The following is a 21,757-nucleotide window of genomic DNA, read 5'->3' as shown; positions in this document are numbered from 1 at the left end:
ATTCTAACCTGAATGCACTGTAAGTTGCTTTGGATAAAAGCAGCTTCTAAGAGTGTGAGTGTGTGTATAACACCTGATGATATTTTCTCTGGGCTTTTGAGTTACAACAAATGGTTACAACAGCCAAAGAAAAAACTAAGACAGAAATCAAGGGTCAAGAGCCCAATGAAAGCAAACACTGATCTCTAACATGGTTGCTTTAAATGAAAACATAAATCAACATCTAAACCTGAGTTAATTCTCAATCAGATCTTCTGTAGACGTCTGACAGAAATAAAGTCAGTCTGGTTATTAATAAGTGGAGCTGGTGATGCTGTTTGTGGGGTTGATTTAATGTATTTTATTTCAGTTTATTTCATCTAAGGCTGTGTCTGAAGTCAGTTGTAGTTATTGTGTTTGTCTTTTCTTCAGTAATTCTGTTTGTCTTTAACAGCAGGTGTTCATCACTAATGCTCAATCATCACTCAATTAATCACTTAATTATTTAATTGCAATGTATATCTTCTTTCAGTGAACTCAACTGAATTTAAGTTCAGAGTACTCATAACTGTTAAGTTTTAAAACTTAAATTGTTTAAGGCAATCGGTTTCCTCAAACGGTTTGAGTAAACCCAACTTGTCATGTTTTTAAGGATATTTGTTTACACAAAAGGTTTGAGTTACGTTACTTGTCGGGTTTTTACAGTGTGTTAGTTTTAAAACTTAAATGGTTTAAGGCAATCGGTTTCCTCAAACGGTTAGAGTAAACCCAACTTGTCAGGTTTTTAAGGATATCTGTTTACTCAAACGGTTTGAGTTACTGTGACTTGTCAGGTTTTACAGTGTACTCTCATTTTCCCCCTATATTATTTTCAGTCTCTTCAGCAATTACTTCATGAATGACCGTATAGTTGTTCTCTTGAACAGTGTTTTTTTTTAATAGTTGTTTGTGAACCTGTCAAATCAGCTACATCCATTTTGTTTACCAGGGACATAGTTTGTCTAACATGTCCATGTTCACCACACAAAAAGCACCAGATTTGACCTGAACTGACAAAGGTCATATAATCTTTACCCTCCACTGCTACTTTTAACACCAGATTAAAGGGGTCGTGTTGTAAATTCGGTATCATGTAGGTAAATAACCTAAACCTTCTTAGAAGTATTCGACAAAGGCAATATCACAAAAGATGATATTTACAACTAGACCTTTCTCTAACAGTTCATCAACCACTGAAAACTCCAAAGCTTGCTCCAAACCAAGCACTCTCACTACAACTACCCACAATCCTCAGAGAAAGAGAGAGGGAGAGAGAGAGAGATTATTTTAACTAAGTGGAGATATGCATTGCAATAAGTGATATTAAGTGATGTGATGAATTTTGAATGGTTATGCATAAAATTCTACAACATTTTGAAGAAAACAAGTACGCATAACACAGAAACTGCAGTCCTAGCATACAGGAAATAGAAGATGAGGTCCATTTCTCTATGGGAGCTGCATACAGACTCATGGGAAAGCAACAAAGAACAGAGATTTGTATTTATAGACCATGATATGTGTCAAGCTTTCATTTCCTCTGGAAAGAAAATATGAAAGATCTCCATTCATCAATGTAATGAGGAGAGCACTGATTAATGAATGATGTTTGTAGATAGGAAAGGAAGATACATGGATAATAATTGAATTTTCCTAATTTCCAATTTCTGCCTCATAAATGTATTTTTTTTATTTTAATGGCATTAGCAGTATAATTTTGCCTCACACTGCAGAGATATATTTGTTTGCGATGGTATAAAACATATGTGATTATAGTGTGGTTAAAAGGAAAACTTGATCAAGTCTGTTATTTTCTTCTTAGTTTTATCAACTTCAGTAGTTTAAACAGCACACTGTGTGTGCAAAGGGGGTTTTCGGCATGATGGATTTTCATGCACAAAATGTCTCATTTACTGAGTTCAGATTAAATGGTTTCTACAGCCTAGGGCAATGGAGGCCTTTTTTATTTATCCCTTTCTTTCTGATGTTTTAAGCTATCACAGCAAATTGTATTGTCATATATTTAATCATATATCAAAAGTCTCTGCATTCCCCTATGTATGTACTAATAGGTGTTATGGCTGTGTTAGACTTGATCATGCCTGTATTTTTTGTACCTAGCATGCTTATTAGTTTTTTATTCAGTTGGAGTGGGATATCTCTAACAGGTTGTTTGATACAAATGTTTGGCATTCATTTTGTTGGAACATTTCAAATTACACTGCTTTTTTGGATGGCACTTGATCGTTACTTTGCAATATGCAAACCTCTTTACTATCATAAATACATGGAAATCCCTAACTTTCTAAAGTTTGTTTTTGCACCAGCAATAAGAAATGGACTCTTGATGGTCACCATGGTTTCTCTAGCTGGAAGACTATCATTTTGTGCAACAAATGTTATTGATCACTGTTTTTGTGAGCACATGGCATTGGTTCAGTTAGCATGTGGAGATATATCTATTAATAATATTGTAGGACTTTTGTCTGCTTTCCTTATACCAGCAGCAGATTTTATTCTTATCACTGTTTCTTACACTGTGATTTTTACCACTGTGTTGAAATCTGGAAAAGCTCACATGAAGGCCTTAAACACCTGCATTACTCACTTAATTATCCTGTCAATGAGTTTGTTTTCTGCTTTGATTGCATTTTTGTCATACAGAATAAGAAATAACATTTCTTCCAACAACCGTATATTCATAAGTATCATTTACTTATTTTTTCCAAGTTGTTTTAACCCAATAATCTATGGTTGGAGAACAAAAGAAATAAGACAATCATTTCTAAAGTTTATAAACAATCCAAAGGTCTTTGCTTTAAAAAAATGAATGTTTTTTATTAAAGAATTGATACTACATCTAACCCTGACATGATAATACAGTACATTGAAAACAAGTCCTTAATAAACGAAACTATTGCTTTGAGGGAAGAAAACTATGTGATATATTGCAGATAAATGCATACTAAATGTAAAGATTAAAATAGTACAAACAGAACAAAAAGTATAAACATCAAATACAAATATGCAGATGCATAAATATTGAGATTAATAAAGCACAGTATATAATCACTTAATTCAGTGATAGAAATTAGGTAATTCTGAGTACTTTTCTATTAAAATAAATAACTTTAAAGATTAAACGTATGTGCACTTATGTGTATCATAGATGCAAAGCATGCCTACTATTATATTGCTGTTATTTATTTTATTTATTTTTTTCATGGAATGGTGCATGAAATATCGTACCTGCCCTAGGCTCTGTAAACAAAGCAAAAACAAAATAGCTACTGCATTTAATACATGTGTTATGAGCACAATATGTTTGTCAAAACTGTATGTTCTTAATGTCCTAAAGACTTTCTGACTGTTGTAACAAGCTTTATCAAAGCTAATAAACCATTCAGAAGCCATCTCAAATAATTCATTCGTCCAAGTGAATGATCTTCAGTACATGTAATAATACCTATATATACCATTCTGAGGGCTTTTGCTTTTGTTCATCCTTAAGGCTTTTTCCGCACTGAGCGCGATGCGAAAAAAAGAGGGGCGAGGCACAGATGAACAGTGCTTTCACACTGAGTGCGAAACAATTGTTCGCCTTCTGCTAATTCACACCTGCAAACTAGGTGGCGCTGACCAACAATGTATTTCTCCTTAGATATGTATCTCATATATGGGTTACTGCCAGTTATATACAGCACAATATACAGCATTAAATTAAGTAAATAAAGTTTGGTTCTACACCAGAAACACAAATATCTTTAATGCTTATACGAATATCCCATAATATAATCAGAAGTACAATTAGCATCAAGCTACACTTGAAAATGTATGTAATTATTAATGTATTTGTTTAAAAGTCACTTTAAAACCATCATCGAGTGCTTGTAATAATTTCCAATTGTTATCTATATTTGATACTTTGTATGTTGGTTGAAGTCCTCTACTTCTGTATTTTTACCACTCTTGTTCAATACAGAGTACTTCTGGAACTTTTAAGCGCCATCACCGCGTCGACCTTTTGGGTAAAAGCAGTTGCTCTGGCCACGTGATGTCATGCTCATATCTTATCGGGCAGCCCATGTTTTCGATTTGTGAAAGATTTGTCGGACTGGTTTGGAAAAAAACATTTGCATTTTTGGTGGGTGAATGTTCGCGGTCTATGTGGAAGCATTAATAGGAATCTCTCATTTTATTCCGATGTGTCATTGTGTCCGATATTCGTTTCGCTTTTTTGCACTCTATATTACCCCGTATTATTACATATTTTTGTTTGTTTGTTTGTTTGTTTTTGTTTTTTTCCTAAGGGGACTTATAAGAATAAAAACTTATAAGTGGATTATAAGAATAAAACAGTAAGAATATTAAGTCTTTTCTTCATTCGCAGTTCACGTTTCCTGTCATTGTTACACATTAAAATAAATAACTGTTTATGGATCTAGCTGTAACAATCTAACACTGCACTGTTCCACACTGTATGAGTATGGCACATCAATGAAGGGTTAACCTTGCTAATCTTGCTGCAGTGCAGGATTTCATAACCTTGGGTAAAATTGGTGCGAACCCTATTTCTAAATTCCAGGTGTAAAATGTTCCTTTAATTGGGGTTAAATGAGGGGGTTAGAACAATGAGGGTTTAGTACAAGCCCTTTGGTGTTAGAAGTGACATAGGAGTCCATGATTTAGACAGAATTCTTCTTCCTTCAGAGCTACAGCAAGATCTCCAATGCCAAAATCAAAAAGCAGCTGTTGCTAGTCTCTGCAAGACAACAACATCCCATGAAAGTGAAGTGCACACTCCAATGAAGAAAGGCCACATTTCTGGGCCATTTGATGAGGGATGGGGTGGCCTCTGACTCAACTAAAGTGGCCACAGGGAAGAACTTGTCCACACCACAGAATGTTGCTATGACAATGCTTCTTGGGACTGGCCTCCTAATACTGAAGGTTCATCAACAATAAAAACTTGGTGTCTGAAGTACATGGTTTAACAGATTGGTTTACCATACACAGTAGTGAGCACTATGGGGAATGCCTTTGGTATGACCGGTGTATGAAGAATGTATCCAAATGCTACAGTGACAATGACATTTGCTGGCAACAGCTAGTGACATAATACTGGTGCAACTGAAGGTGTAAAAGGGCACATGTACAATGTCATCCTCTTTTTTTTTGTCATCAGGAAGCCATTTGTTTGGAAATTATACTGTGCCACATCTTGTGCTGGAACAAGTTTGATGTAAACAGATTTCATGTTTAGTGTTTAATTTGATAAGAGATTTAAAATCTTTATATAACTTGGCTTTCTATTCATGCAAAACAATGAATCACAGAAGTTTACAGTCTCCTATAGTGGCTTATGATTGGGTAGTTTAGTGTTGAGTGATTCACACCAAAACAAAAGATAAACATCTACTGTATGCTTTAATGCCCGAAAAACATTTTTTTGTCTTACATTTCATAATAAATTCAAACAAGCTCAGTAATGATTAATTTTTTTGTCATGTATTGGAATGGTGGATGATTTGAAGATCGCAAAGGATACATCCCATGTATCCTTTAAATTCAGCTAAATGAAGGATGAGACACGGCTGTATTCCCAGGATCCTTCTGATTGAGACAGCCTTCAGCAACATTTGATGACGTAGCAGCCTTTACGTTTGAAAAGCACGCATAGTCATTGTAGCGTTTGGATACCTGATTTAGATACTGGTCATGCCGATGGCATATTCCCCATACAGTCCACTAAGAGGACACAGTGTCTTGTTCCCCTTCTTAAGCCTTCTACAGACTGTACAATTTCAACAATCTTATAAGATCCTTACAAATCACACCGTGTGACATGGATCTAATAAACTAGTATGACATGTATGCAGACTTGTACGATGATGACACCTAGTGTCAATGCTACAATGAATAAAAGAATAAAAGATCATCAGCATGTGCTAGTGGTAAACAAAAGTGCAAGACAAATCAGTTTGGCAAAAAAGAGGAAGCTGTGAAAGAGGAAAGGAAACTAGTTTGAGTTAAGCAGTTTTAAATTTTAGCGTCATGTTGCGTTGATCAACATGCTTTTTCATGTTGCATTTTTATTGGCAGGTCAGTAGACATACAGTTAGGTCTATATATATTTTGACACTGACACAATTTTCATAATTTCAACTCTGTATGGCGCCAGAACAGAATTAAAAATAAAACAATCAAGATGACATTGAGGTGCAAAATTTAAGCTTTAATTCAAAGGATTGAACAAAAATATAAAATGCATAGGAATTACAACCATTTTTATACACAGTCCCCCCATTTTCAGGGGCTCAAATGTAATTGGACAAATAAATACACTCATAAATAAAATGTTCATTTTTAATGTTTTGTTTAGAATCCTTTGAATGCAATGACTGCCTTAAGTCTTGAACTCATGGACATCACCAGAGACTGGGTTTCCTCCTTTGTGATGATCTTTTCCTTTGGAATAATTTTTCCTACATGTTTCACAGAGGATGTTGTTTGCTTTGGCTCATGAGCTATTCCAAGCCTTCTCCATACTTTTTTCTAGGACAACCGAAAACCATGCAGTGTGCCCCAGGCTTTAGGGAACCTTGGTTACATGCATAACCTGATATGTTTTCTCATATTTTTACCTGTTCTTACAGATCAAATTATTTTTTACATAAGTCTCTCTCACAGAGTAAATGCCTTAAGTTACACACTTGAAAAACAATTACCACTGGTACAAAAACTGTAGTCCTATGTTACAGCACAAAGGACATGAGTTCTAATCATCTATGGGAGTAGCACACAGACTCATGGGAACACGACACTGTGTATTTAGAGGCTAGGATTTGTGTGAAGCTTTCATTACACTTTCACAAGTAAGACGACATCTTAGCTTGAAAATTACACAAGGTTTCAGCAATGTAATGGGGGAGCACAGATTAATGAGTAATGTAGGTAGATTTATTATCATAAGTTAACTGCAGCTATATATGAATGATATATTGACTTGAAGTGTCCTAGGACTGTGTATAAAAAGGACTTTTAAACTAAAAAAAAAAAAAAAATCAAAACAGTTTAAAAACTTCAGAAATACAGTAAAATCCGCTAGTGAGCAACTCCTCGTGGTGCCATCAGAAAGAGGCACAAAATCACTTGCCAGAACATTTTTGTTTACAGTTCCTGGCTGGTGGAATGATTTTCCAACCCATATGCTGATTCCCTGACATTTTTCAAGCGACTGCTAAATACTCACCTCTTTCGTCACTATCTGACTTCATTCTAATATATATATATATATTTTTTTTCTCTCTTTTCTTTCATCTTTCTCTGTTTAGCTTGTACTTATTAGAACAATGCTTGAAAATTGGTATGACGAGCACTTCCTGTGTCTGTTTTCCTCTTTAAGATGAATCGCTTAATGGACAGGTATTCCTTAATTGTTAGTCGCTTGGATAAAAGTGTCTGCTAAATGAATAAATGTAAATGTAAAAACACTGTATGCTGCAAGTAAGCCAGATGTTGTTGTTGTTTTTTTCTTCTAATATTCTGATTGTTCTGAATTAGTTGCTTTTATTTTTTATTTTATTATTATTGTTGTTATTATTATTATTATTATTATTTACTTTTTATTTATTTGCATTAGCAATAGAAACAAAGATATATATTTGTTGGCATAATACAGCATTTATGACTATAGTGTATTGTAGTGTTGATAAAAGGAAAACATGATCAGATATTACTCTCTCTTCTCAGATTCATCAACTTCAATTGAACTTAAACGGAATAATGTATGCATAAAAGGCTGTTTCAACATGAATGATCTTCCTGCACAAAATAACTCATTCATCCACTTCAAGTTAAACGGTTTCTACAACCTAGGAGAACTGAGGCCTTTTTTATTTATACCTTTCTCTCTGATGTTTTTATTGTCTATCACAGCAAATTCAACCCTAATATATTTAATTAAATCTCAGAATTCTCTGCATTCCCCGATGTATGTACTAATAGGTGTTATGGCAGTTGTAGACTTGATCTTGCCAATAATTTTTGTACCTAACATGCTTCTTAGTTTTTTATTCAACTGGAGTGGAATATCTCTAACAGGTTGTTTGATACAAATGTTTGGCATTCATTTTGTTGGAACATTTCAAAATACCTTGCTTTTGTGGATGGCACTGGATCGTTACTTTGCCATATGCAAACCTCTTTACTATCAGAAATACATGGAAATCCCTAACTTTCTAAAATTTGTTGTTGTGCCAGTAATCAGAAATGGACTCCTGATTGTCACCATGGTCTCTCTGGCTGGAAAACTGACATTTTGTGCAACAAATGTTATTGATCACTGTTTTTGTGAGCACATGGCACTGGTTCAGTTAGCATGTGGAGATATAACTATTAATAATATTGTAGGACTTGTGTCTGCTTTCCTTATACCAACTACTGATTTTATTCTCATTTCTCTTTCCTATGTTGTGATTTTTACATCTGTGTTGAAGTCTGGAAAAACTCACATGAAGGCCTTAAACACCTGCATTACTCACTTAATTGTTTTGTCATTTAGTTTGACGTCTGCACTGACTGCTTTTTTGTCATACAGAATTAAGAATAACATTTCTTCGAGTATCCGTGTATTTATAAGCATTGTATACTTATTTTTTACGTGTTGTTTTCACCCAATAATTTATGGATGGAGAACAAAAGAAATAAGACAAACATTTCTTATGTTTGTTTTGTATGCTATGGTATTTTCTTTCCTTTAAAAATATGAATGAGTTCTGTAAACAGCAAAAACAGTTTGACAAAACACTGAAAATTGACTATTGTTTTGAGGAGGGAAAAAACAAGACTGCCCTTAAACACTTAAGGAGTCCTAAAATATGACATCTGACCTTGGTTCTGACAAAGCAAAAACAAAATGGCTACTCCTTTAAATAAATATGTTACAAACAAAATATTGTCAATTTGTCATTATTAATTACTTTAGACTGAAAAAATTAATAAATAAATAAATAAATAAATAAAAGGCACCTCAGGTACATCCTGATATTTGTATATTTTGTCTGTCTCTAAAGATATATTAAATTCTACTTTAAAATTCTGTTGATTGGACATGATTTATAAAGGCACACACCTGTCTATATAAGGACTGACAGTTGAAAATGAAATGAAATGAAAATGCATATTAAACCATGAAGTCAAAGGAAATGCCTCCAGAACAATTAGGCAAAGGTCTGATGAAGGCTACAAAAAATCTGCATCACTGAAGGTTCCCAAAAACAAAGTGACCTTAATAAATCTTAAAATCTCAACCAGGACTCCTCCTAGGCTGACCGCCAGGCCAAGCAGTTGGTGGATATTAATATTATTTCATATATTTGGATTATTCTTCACATACTTTTGCAAGTGTGGATTGCCTGTTTAGGACATTTTGTCCAGTTTTTGCTTCGGATTATAGGAATAAGTTACATTTATTTGAACTTTTAAAGGATTTAAAATTATCTATAAATTGGTAAAGGTGCAACTATATAAATATTTTTATGATATATTTGGCATTTCTTCAGCTGTAAATATGTGTGTACGTTTATGGTTTAGATGTACACTTTTTAAAGTGCATTCATATTGTCACAGGGACGAACTCCGTGATTCCCTCCTCTGACCAGCAGAGGGCGGCGCCATCCCCTGAGTATTGACTGTCTTGCACAACGTATTCTGACTTCATTTGCTTGCTGCCTGCCCTGATCCTTTATCTGACTTAGGACAACGAGACTGTTCATTCTGTGATATTGTGTTTGCTGGTTCCTATTTCTGCAATATAAATATAAATATAAACTATAAGACCAGTCTGACCTATCAGTGCATGATGGGGTTTCTCTGGTCTGTGAGCATACATAGATTGTGCACTTATTACTGCATTGTGTTTTGGGACTGACTGAGTGCACTAGAAAATCTTCACTATTGCTCTGAAAAATAAGACTACAAAATGTCTGATATTCAAAGATTTACATAAGAGGCAGAGCAATTTTTGAACATGGAAACTGATATGTTCTGTTAACTTAAACTTCCACTGACAATCACATCATTTATACAGCAGATGTCTCACTCATTAAATACGTCTAAGGTTACATGCTTGCCATGCTACTATATCCACATCAGGCTACAAATCAATTAAATTATTTATCTTATTACATTTGTTATGACTTAATTGCCGGTAATAAAAATCCAGAGCTTACAAAACAGCCAACACTGCCACAGAAACTGCAGTCCTATGATATAGCAAAAAGGAGATGATCTCTATTTTATTATTATTATTATTATTATTATTATTATTATTATTATTATTATTATTATTTTAGTTTGAGTAGCACACAGACTCATGGGAACATGACAATGTATTGAGATACCATGATATTGGTCAAGTGTTCATTACACATGAGACGTCCTATCTAGAAGAAAAAAAAAAGAAAAAGAAAAAACCTTTAAAGGTCTCTATTCAACAGTGTAATTCAACAGTGTAACAGTGTAATAATATCTGGTATCCAATTATGTATGCGTTCCATGCTCGTCATATGAGTCAATATGTTGTACTTCTAAATTGAAGTGTCAAAGGAAGCTTTATTTTGTTGTTCAGATTTAGATGACAGTATACTGTAATAAAGCAAGAAACTTCAGAATTAAGGTGATTAATTCTATACTAATATAATAACTATAGGTACACTAAGTGAGACAGATTTTTTTAAATATATTTAGAGATTCTGAAAAGTATGAAATGGAAATGATCTTAAATACTGAACAGTTTTATTTATTTATAATATTTATTTTTATTCACAATGCCATGGCTGACAGTGAAGCATATTTTGGTGTTGTTGTAGATGAAACTTAACTATTATTTATTCTCTCCTTTTCTATGATGTAATTTCTTTGAACAGGACACTGTGTTTGGAAAAGGAGTTTTGAAGGATTGAAGCATGAAGAATTTTTCTGCACAAAATATCTCATGCATAGACTACATTTAATGGTTTTTACAGTCTAGGAGAAAGGAGGCCTTTTTTATTTATTCCTTTCTTTATGATGTTTTTATAGGCTATCACAGCAAACTCCATTCTTATATATTTAATCATAAGATAAAGGGCATTTTTCTATATGTGTACTAATGGCTTTAATGGGCGTTGTAGACTTGCTCTTGCATATATTTTTGGTACCTAACATGCTTCTTGGCTTTTTGTTTACAGTTTTTTTCAGTCGCTCACAAGCGTTTGTCCAACCAGTTGTCACATTTTCAAAACTCTAAACACAATTAGCACAGCATCGGTCTTTTGTGGCCATACCATTCACACATTTCATGTCGTTTTCACACAATATGCAGTCAGTGAACACATTTCCACAATGCTTACATTTTCTTAACAGACAAGCTATACCTCCCAACAAAATTATGGATTGTTTTTGTAGTATTTATGAATGTTAACACACAACATCCCACAATAGCAAAAACAATGTTCCAAACCTTAGATACAATATAAAAACCTCTGCTTCTGCAATGATATCAGTTCAAAAACAATATATCTCAGCTGATAATAAACAAACAATTGAATGATTGACACACAGCTGATTTATGTTGGGTAAATTGGGCCAACCACAGCTGATTCCAGTCTGGCTTAGACTCAGTGGGAGGGGTTATTGTCTATTACATTGACACTTACACGGTAAAAGGAGGACTTTGAGGAGTGATGTTTTGGAAACAGAAACAGAAAAAGACAAACACTGTAATGTCTGGATGAGGAAGAGTAAGAGCAAGGGGCCCAGGGAGAAGAGCAGGCCCAGTGAGAGATGCAGTGAGAGGTGCAGGGAGCAGTGAGAGATGCAGTGAGAGGTGCAGGAGCAGTGAGAGATGCAGTGAGAGGTGCAGGAGCAGTGAGAGGTGCAGTAAGAGGTGCAGGTGCAGTGAGAGGAGCAGGGCCAGGGAGAAGAGCAGGCCCAAGGAGAGGGCAAGGGTAGAGGTGTAAGAATGCGTGGTGGTGGCATTCCAAGGGCTGCAAGAACAGTAGTCAGTGATGAAATTCGTGCCACTATCATTGACCATGTAATCAACCACGGTCTTTCATTAAGAGAGGCTGGTGAAAGAGTGCAACCCAATTTGAGGCGGTCAACGGTTGCCTCCATTATACGCATCTTTCAACAAACCAACAGGTAAGTATTGCATTTTACACGGATTGTTTCTATTCTCACTTGACATGTCAATAAGGTCATACAGTAATGCATATGTAGAATTTTTTTGTCCCTCTAAAGAATTGAATGTCTTTCACCCTCTGGGGGAAGAGGAAATCTCCTCAATAATGATCAAGAGCTTGCCATTGTAGAAATGGTTGTTGCAAATAATTCAATTCAATTCAAGTTTATTTGTATAGCGCTTTTTATGATACAAATCATTACAAAGCAACTTTACAGAAAATTAAGTTTCTACAATATTTAGTAGTAGCTTATCAGTGATGACTGTCAGTTCATGTGCATATGGCAGAAATGTTCAGAAAAATCAGTAAAAGACGTAAACAAACAGACGATTAACACTATTAACATCAATTATGCAATCAAACTTATAGCAAAATGTGGTAGTTCTGTATGTTGTCTCTGGGTTAGCATCATCTGAGGTCCTCTGAGGGGTTGGCATCATCTCTTCTCAGGTGTTCTGGATCCAGACTGGAGCTTGTGTAAATCCTAGTTACCACGGGATTTACATCAGAGAAACAGAGAAAGCAAAGCAGAGAAACAAATAGAGACATAATTAGCGTAGCTGCTGTTCCAGCCTGTTGTTATTATTTAGTTTAACCCAAGCTAAAGTATAAAAATGCACATTTGATCAGATATATCTGCAGTCCAAAATTATGAGATGCATTATTTGAATGCTTGGCCAAAGAGGTGTGTGTTTTAATCTAGATTTAAACAGAAGAAGTGTGTCTGAACCCCGAACATTATCAGGAAGGCTATTCCAGAGTTTGGGAGCCAAATGCGAAAAAGCTCTACCTCCTTTAGTGGACTTTGCTACACTCTAAAAAAATGCTGGGTTAAATATAACCCAACGCTGGGTTAAAAAGGGACCAACCCAACAGTTGGGTTGTTTTGACCCAGCAGTTGGCAGAGGTATAAAGTCCAGGGGTCAGAAAGTAAAAGTCCTGCCATATGTTTATTCCACCCATGAACTCAGCAAGCTGTTTTAACCAGAGGAGAACCAAGTCATTCCTTTCACATCACAAACGAGTCTCGAGTCAGATCCCAAGTCCTCAAAGAGTTAAAGTTAATGAGATAATTAAGTGACTAATTAAATGAAGATTGTGCAATAGTGATGAACACCTGCTGTTAACAATCAACTTAACAGAAGAAAAGAGAAACACAAGAACTACAACTGACTCCAGGCACAGCCTTGGATGAAATATACTGATTTATTTCTTTTTTTTTAAAAGCACACAAGATGCCACCATAACTGTGGTCAAGGTTTGCTTTAATTAGTCTCTTGACCCTTTTAATAACTCAAAGTAGTTGGTTTCTAAGCAGTTACAATATTGTTTCACAGCAAACATTTGTGCATTGCTGAATCAAAAGCTTGAAGTAGCAGAGTAACTTGTGATTTCTGCTAATAACTCATGGTAAATAAACATCATAAAGCGCTCTCTCTCTCTTTGGTTTATTGTTCAGGTACTGTATAACTACAAAAAAAAAACTATTAAACAAATACCACCTTAATGTGTCAATATTGAATAAAAAAAAAAGCTATATCAGCTCAGGAATTTAGCCATGAACATTTATCATACTATCCTCAACAGTGGTGACAATAATTTTTCATACTGCAGTGCATGATGGGAGTTTTTGCTATGGTGTTACCCAGCATTCATTGCATCATGAAGCATTTTGTTGATTGTCACCATTGTTGAGATTGGTATACTGGTTCTTGATGTCTCTCTGTGTCTAAATAGTATAGTAGTTTTTTTTGGTGTATTATATGTATATATACACACACATGATGTCTCTCTGTGTCTAAATAGTATAGTAGTTTTTTTTGACACACATACATATATTTTATTATATATAAACATACTTTTTTTTATTTTTATTAATTCACTATATATTTTAGAACAACAGTGTTCTGTAGTTTCACATAGTTCTTAATGCAAAACCTGAACATGTAAATGGAAGCAAGTTATTTTAAATGAAATCAGGCCATTTCATGAGGCTTGTTTCATCACATATAAACAGCAAATATCTCATCATTGTAAAACACCACATGCATTTCTACAGAGAGAGAGATCTAGCGCAACAAGTCAAGGGTCAAGAGCACAACTAAATCAAACACTGATCTCCATGATGGTGGCATCATTTTAACCAATAAAACATCAACATCTGATCCTCTGTAATTTCCAATAACAGCATGTGTTCATCATTAATGCACAATCATCATTTAATTAATCACTTATTTATCTCATTAACTTTAACTCTTTGAGGACTTGGGATTTGACTTGAGACTTGTTTGTGACTTGAAAGGAATGACTTGGTTCCTCCTCTGGTGAAATCAGCTGCTGAGTTCATGGATGGAGCAAAAATATGGCAGGACTTTTACTTTCTGACCCCTGGACTACCCACCTCTGGTCAAAATAACCCAACCGCTGGGTCAAAACAACCCAACCGCTGGGTTGGTCCCTTTTTAACCCAGCACTGGGTTATATTTAACCCAGCATTTTTTAGAGTGTATCCTAGGTACTATCAAAAGTCCAGCGTTTTGTGACCTTAGGGAGCGTGATGGGTTGTAGCGTGGTAGAAGACTAGTTAGGTATGCAGAAGCTAAGCCATTAAGGGCCTTATAAGTAAGTAATAATCTTTTGTAACTGATACGGAACTTAATAGGTAGCCAGTGCAGAGACTGTAGTATTGGGGTAATATGATCATATTTTCTTGACCTGGTAAGGACTCTAGCCGCTGCATTTTGGACTACCTGTAGCTTGTTTATTGAGGATGCAGGACAACCACCTAGCAGTGCATTACAATAGTCCAGTCTAGAGGTTATGAATGCATGAACTAGCTTTTCTGCATCAGGAACAGGTAACTTGTTTCGTAGCTTTGCAATGTTTCTAAGATAGAAGAATGCTGTTTTTGTAACATGGGAAATATGATTTTCAAAAGACAAGTTACTGTCTAATATAACACCCAGATTTTTGACAGTAGAGGAAGTAACAGTACATCCATCTAAATGCAAATTGTAATCTACGAGATTCTGTGTAATGTTTTTTGGTCCAATAAGTAATATCTCTGTCTTATCTGAATTTAATAGGAGAAAATTATTGGTCATCCAATCTTTTACATTTTTAACACACTCTGTTAGCTTAGATAATTTTGAGTTTCACCTGGTCTTGTTGAGATATATAGTTGAGTATCATCAGCATAACAGTCGAAACTAATCCCGTATTTTCTAATGATATTACCAAGGGGCAACATGTATATTGAAAATAGCAGAGGACCTAGGACAGATCCTTGTGGCACTCCATATTTTACCGGTGATATATGAGATGACTCCCCATTTAAATAAACAAAGTGGTAGCGATCGGACAGGTAGGATCTAAACCATCTTAAAGCCTGCCCTTGGATACCTGTATAGTTTTGCAATCTATCTATGAGTATGTCGTTATCTATGGTGTCGAACGCAGCACTAAGATCAAGTAAAACTAGCAATGAGATGCAGCCTTGATCTGAAGCAAGAAGCAAGTCATTTGTAATTTTAACAAGTGCAGTTTCTGTGCTATGATGGGGCCTGAAACCCGACTGTAATTCTTCATAGAGATAATTTTTTTGCAGGTAGGAGCACAATTGAGCACACAACTTTTTCTAAAATTTTAGACATAAATGGAAGATTTGAAATGGGTCTGTAATTTGCCAGTTCACTTGGATCTAGTTGTGGTTTCTTAATAAGAGGCTTAATAACTGCCAGCTTGAATGGTTTTGGGATGTGACCTAAAGATAACGACGAGTTAATAATATTGAGAAGCGGTTTTTCTGCTACAGGTAGCAACTCTTTCAGTAATTTAGTGGGTACAGGATCTAATAAACATGTTGTTGGTTTAGATGCAGTGATAAGTTTATTTAGCTCTTCCTGTCCTATAGTTGTAAAGCCCTGCAGTTTATCTTTGGTTGCGATGGATAAAACTAAAGTATTAGATGCTGTAGAATCTACATTTGTTATTGTATTTCTGATGTTATCTATTTTATCAGTGAAGAAATTCATAAAGTCATTACTATTTAACTGTGAGGGAATATTTAGATCGGTTGGCGTCTGGTTATTTGTTAATCTAGGCACTGTGCTAAATAAAAACCTTGGATTGTTTTGGTTGTTTTCTATGAGTTTGTGGATATGCTCGGCCCTGGCAGTTTTTAGAGCCTGTCTATAGCTGGACATACTGTTTTTCCACGCAATTCTAAAAACTTCCAAGTTCGTTTTTCTCCATTTGCGCTCAAGACTACGAGTTTCTTTCTTGAGAGCGTGGGTATTACTGTTGTACCATGGCACAGTACCTTTTTCTCTAACCTTTTTCAATTTGATGGGGGCAACAGCTTCTAATGTATTAGAGAAGATAGTGCCCTTGTTGCCAGTCATTTTGTCTAGTTCATGTGTATTTATGGGTACACAGAGCAGTTGAGATAGATCAGGCAGGTTATTTGCGAATCTGTCTTTGGTGGCTGGAACAATAGTTCTGCCCGGACGATAACGCGAAGCTATATAGTTATTATCATCAATACGCAAAATGCACGATACAGGGAAATGGTCAGTAACATCATCACTTTGAGGTACGATATCTATGTCAGTAAGATCGATTCCATGCCATATAATTAAGTCTAGCGTATGATTAAAACGATGAGTGGGCCCGGTGACATTTTGCTTTACTCCAAAACAGTTTAATAAGTTAGTAAACGCAAGTCCTAATGCATCATTTGTATTATCAATATGAATGTTAAAATCTCCGAGAATTAGCGCTTTATCAGTGGTAACCAACAGGTCTGAGAGGAAATCTCCAAATTCTTTTAGGAATTCTGTATATGGCCCTGGTGGTCTATACACAGTAGTCAGAGAAAGAGATACAATAGATTTTCTTTTGCATATCTGACAGTGTAACATTAAGCATAAGTATTTTCAAATGATTTAAACCTGTATCCTGTTTTCTGGGTAACACTGAGAATATCACTATATATTGTTGCAACACCTCCCCCACGACCAGTCTGACGGGCTCATGTTTATAACAGTAGTTTGGTGGAGTAGACTCATTTAGACCAATATAATCATTTGGTTTTAGCCAGGTTTCAGTCAAGCAGAGTACATCAAAACTATTATCTGTGATCATTTCATTTACAATAACTGCTTTGGGTGTGAGTGATCTAATGTTTATGAGCCCAAACTTTAAAAATTGTTTTTGTTCATTTATTTTACGTTTTTCAGGTTTAATCACGATAAAATCTTTTTCTAGATCCTGAATTAAATGTATATTTTCACCTCACTATTAGGGGAACAGAGACAGTCTTTATATACTGGACAGCGCAAGTACTTCTAACATTTAAGCGGGTAGAACAAAAGCCATCATAGCAGTTATTTGAGAATTGGTTTACTAGTCAAATGGAGCGTAGAGTCCTGGAGATGTTGTCCGAGAGCAGCTCCGCTCCGACTCTGCTGGGGTGCAGGCCATCAGCACGAAAAAGCCTAGCTCGCTCCCAGAAAAAAATGACAATTATTAACAAAGAGCAGTTTCTGTTCTTTACGCAATGACAATAACCATTCATTTAGAGCAAACAGTCTACTGAACCTTTCATGTCCTCGTCGATACGTGGGCAGTGGTCCTGACACGATGATCGACGTTGCGGGCGTAGTGCTCCTGAAGTCCCTCTTCAGCGTCTCCGTCTGCCGCTGCGTGGTGTCGTTAACCCCGGCGTGAAGCACGACCGCTCTGGGGCTCTCGTCGGCCTTCAGGATCGTGGGTATCTGGGCAGAAACATCGAGAATACGAGCACCAGGGAGACAGTGAGTGTGCACTTTATCTTCGGTTAACGTAGCACGTACGTGTCGTACGATGGAGTCTCCGACGATCACAGCGTCGCGTTCCGTCTCGCGGAGGGGAGAGAAGCGGTTCCGTGTGGAGATCTCGAAGACCGGAGGGGGAGAGGTCGTCGCCCAGGGCCTGGCTTGCGTCCTCTGCTGTGGGTGTACCCAGGGTCCGTGGTGTCCCGGCACCGGCGTGAAGGACATCTGGGCAGATCGCGTCCTGGGTGCACCGGCCCTGTGCAGAGAAACACACAGGGTGGAGGTCGTGGGACTGTTAGTAGCACACTGCAAACTTACCCTGGACTTGTGAGAGTCAGCCCGGGAGGTTTCCAGCGCGGCTCTCCGTTCTCTCAGCTGGGCCTGCCTCTGCTCCAGGACCCGAATCTGCTTCTCCACGGCCTCCAACGTGTCGTCACCTGCAATCAAAGGTAGACAAACATCCGCCATTAAAGCAAGTAACAGTGAGTAAAGCAATTGTAATGTGTGTGAATAGAGTATTAGCGATGCACCGCGGGTTTAGCGACAACCACGCTGGTGATGCTAATGGGCTATAAGCTACTAGCGGACTCGGGAAATCACAATAAAACTAGTGATAACAAGGCGCTCTGATTGTTTTTGTTGTAGAATACGATAGAGGATATATTCACACATTATAGAAACGAAAATGATGGTGTATAAAATAGATTTCAACAATAAAAAATAGACGATAGAGAAATAACGTGACGGAGCTCAGACTAGAGGCATACGACAAATAATGCAATAGAACTGCATGAAATTAAAACTAGAATTGTGGAGGACCATGAGATATTTGACAATATCGATAGCATCAGCCTCACAACCATTACGCGGACATTGTCCAAACACAGAGTGTGGATGAAGCAGCTCTACACTGTTCCCATTGAGAGGAACAGTGAGAGAGTCAAGGAGCTACGACGACAATATGTCCAGGTATAGTGTATATTCAATGCAAAGTCCAGTTCTATAAGCTTTGCACTTTGCAAGTAGATAACCTACACAGTAATAGGTCAGAGTACAGTATGGTATACAGTAATGACATGATTTACATAAACTTTGTTTCAGAGAGTTTAAGGAATTGGAGGCCAACCAGGCCCCTCGTGAATTCATATACATAGATGAGGCAGGATTCAATCTGGCCAAAAGGTGTCGATGTGGACGAAATGTGATTGGAAAAAGGGCCACAGTTGATGTGCCAAGACAGAGAGGGGCAAACATTACCATGTGTGCAGCAATTACAAATGCAGGATTACTCCTTCACAGATATCAGGTTGGACCCTATAATACAGAGCGCCTCCTTGCCCATTGGTTAAGTTAGCCTGTGGAGATACATCTATTAATAACATTGTAGGACTTTTGACTGTTTTCCTTGTGCTTTCCTTTTATTCTCATTACTGCTTCCGATGTTATGATTTTTACCTCTGTTTTCAAATCTGGCAAAGCTCACATGAAGGCCTTAAAACCCTGCACAACCCACTTCAGCCCGGAAAATGGAGCGCAGCTGGAGGAAAAAAACAAAACTAAAGGTATTTTGTATTGCTTGGAGGGAAAGTAACCTATCCTATAGAAAAGCATTAAAAACTGCTAGATCTGATTACTTTTCGTCTCTTTTAGAAGAAAACAAACATAACCCCAGGAATTTCTTCAATACAGTGGCTAAATTAACGAAAAATAAAGCATCAACAAGTGTTGACATTTCCCAACATCACAGCAGTAATGACTTTATGAACTACTTCTAAAATCGATACTATTAGAGATAAAATTGTAACCATGCAGCCTTCAGCTACAGTATCACATCAGACAGCGCACTATAGATCCCCTGAGGAATAGTTCCACTCATTCTCTACTATAGGAGAGGAAGAATTGTATAAACTTGTTAAATCATCTAAACCAACAACATGTATGTTAGACCCTATTCCATCTAAGCTCCTAAAAGAGGTAATTCCAGAAGTCATAGATCCTCTTCTGACAATTATTATTCCCTCATTGTTATTAGGATATGTCCCCAAAACCTTCACATTGGCTGTTTTTAAGCCTCTCATCAAAAAACCACAACTTGACCCCAAAGAACTAGTTAATTATAGACCGATCTCGAATCTCCCTTTTCTGTCCAAGATACAAGAAAAGGTAGTATCCTCACAATTATATTCCTTCTAAGAGAAACATGGCATCTGTGAGGATTCCCAGTCCGGATTTAGACCGTATCATAGTACTGAGACTGCTCTCCTTAGAGTTACAAATGACCTGCTCTTATCATCTGATCGTGGTTGTATCTCTCTATTAGTGCTATTGGATCTTAGTGCTGCGTTCAACACTATTGACCACACCATTCTTTTGCATAGACTAGAACATTTTGTTGGCATTAATGGAAGTTAATTAGCATGGTTTAAATCATACTTATATGACCGCCATCAGTTCGTAGCAGTGAATGAAGAGGTATCATATCGATCACAAGTGCAGTATGGAGTACCTCAAGGCTCAGTACTAGGGCCGTTACTCTTCACGCTTTACATGTTACCCTTGGGAAATATCATCAGAAAACACAGTGTTAGCTTTCACTGTTATGCTGATGATACTCAGCTCTATATTTTTTCATGGCCCGGTGAAACATAGCAATTTGAAGAACTAACGGAATGCATAGTCGATATAAAAAACTGGATGACGAGTAATTTCTTACTGCTAAATTCTGAAAAAAAACAGAGGTGTTAATTATAGGACCTAAAAGCTCTGCATGTAATAACCTAGAATGCTGTCTAAGACTTGATGGCTGCTCTGTCAGTTCTTCGTCATCAGTTAGTAACCTAGGTGTGCTATTTGATAGCAACCTTTCACATTAGCCCGGTTCTGTCAACACTGCACTGGCTCCCTATCAAACATTGTATAGATTTTAAAATCTTGCTTATTATTTATAAAGCCCTGAATGGTTTAGCACGTCAGTATTTGAACAAGCTCTTGTTAAATTATAGTCCTCCATGTCCGCTCCGTTCTCAAAACTCTGGCAATTTGATAATACCTAGAATATCAAAGTCAACTGCGGGCGGCAGATCCTTTTCCTATTTAGTGCCCTAACTCTGGAATAACCTACCTAACATTGTTCGGGAGGCAGACACACTTTTGCAGTTTAAATCTAGATTAAAGACCCATCTCTTTAACCTGGCTTACGCATAACTAACTAATACGCTTCTAATATCCAAATCCGTTAAAGGATTTTTAGGCTGCATTAATTAGGTAAACCGGAACCAGGAACACTTCCCATAACACCCAATGTACTTGCTTCATCATTAGAAGAATGGCATCTATGCTAATATTAGTCTGTTTCTCTCTTATTCCGAGGTCACCATAGCCACCAGATCCAGTCTGTATCCAAGTCAGAGGGTCACTGCAGTCACCTGGATCCAGTACGTATCCATCCCAGATGGTGGATCAGCACCTAGAAAGGACCTCTACAGCCCTGAAAGACAGCGGAGACCAAGATAACTGGAGCCCCAAAGACAGATCCCCTGTAAAGACCTTGTCTCAGATGACCACTGGGACAAGACCACAGGAAACAGATGATTCTTCTGCACAATCTGACTTTGCTGCAGCCTGGAATTGAACTGCTGGTTTCATCTGGTCAGAGGAGAACTGGCCCCCCCGACTGAGCCTGGGTTCTCCCAAGGT

The 21,757-nt window shown here is 36.8% G+C and overlaps 1 protein-coding gene and 1 pseudogene across 1 annotated transcript; both read left to right on the top strand.

Moving 5' to 3' along the window:
* The first annotated feature begins 1,897 nt into the window (after positions 1-1,897).
* LOC109072623 lies at positions 1,898-2,944 on the top strand (annotated as a pseudogene).
* A 4,861-nt stretch (positions 2,945-7,805) lies between these two features.
* LOC109085523 (olfactory receptor 52K1-like) lies at positions 7,806-19,036 on the top strand. The gene is made up of 2 exons (XM_042738858.1): positions 7,806-8,752; positions 18,949-19,036. Exons 1-2 carry the CDS (start codon positions 7,830-7,832, stop codon positions 19,034-19,036), a joined length of 1,011 nt encoding a protein of 336 aa, XP_042594792.1. The 5' UTR covers positions 7,806-7,829.
* The last annotated feature ends 2,721 nt before the right edge of the window (positions 19,037-21,757 follow it).

The sequence above is a fragment of the Cyprinus carpio genome, chromosome B15, assembly GCF_018340385.1.
Source record: "Cyprinus carpio isolate SPL01 chromosome B15, ASM1834038v1, whole genome shotgun sequence".
Taxonomy (NCBI): Eukaryota; Metazoa; Chordata; class Actinopteri; order Cypriniformes; family Cyprinidae; genus Cyprinus; species Cyprinus carpio.
The sequence above is the reverse complement of the archived record's forward strand: the minus strand, read 5'-3'. Positions and strand labels throughout refer to the sequence as shown.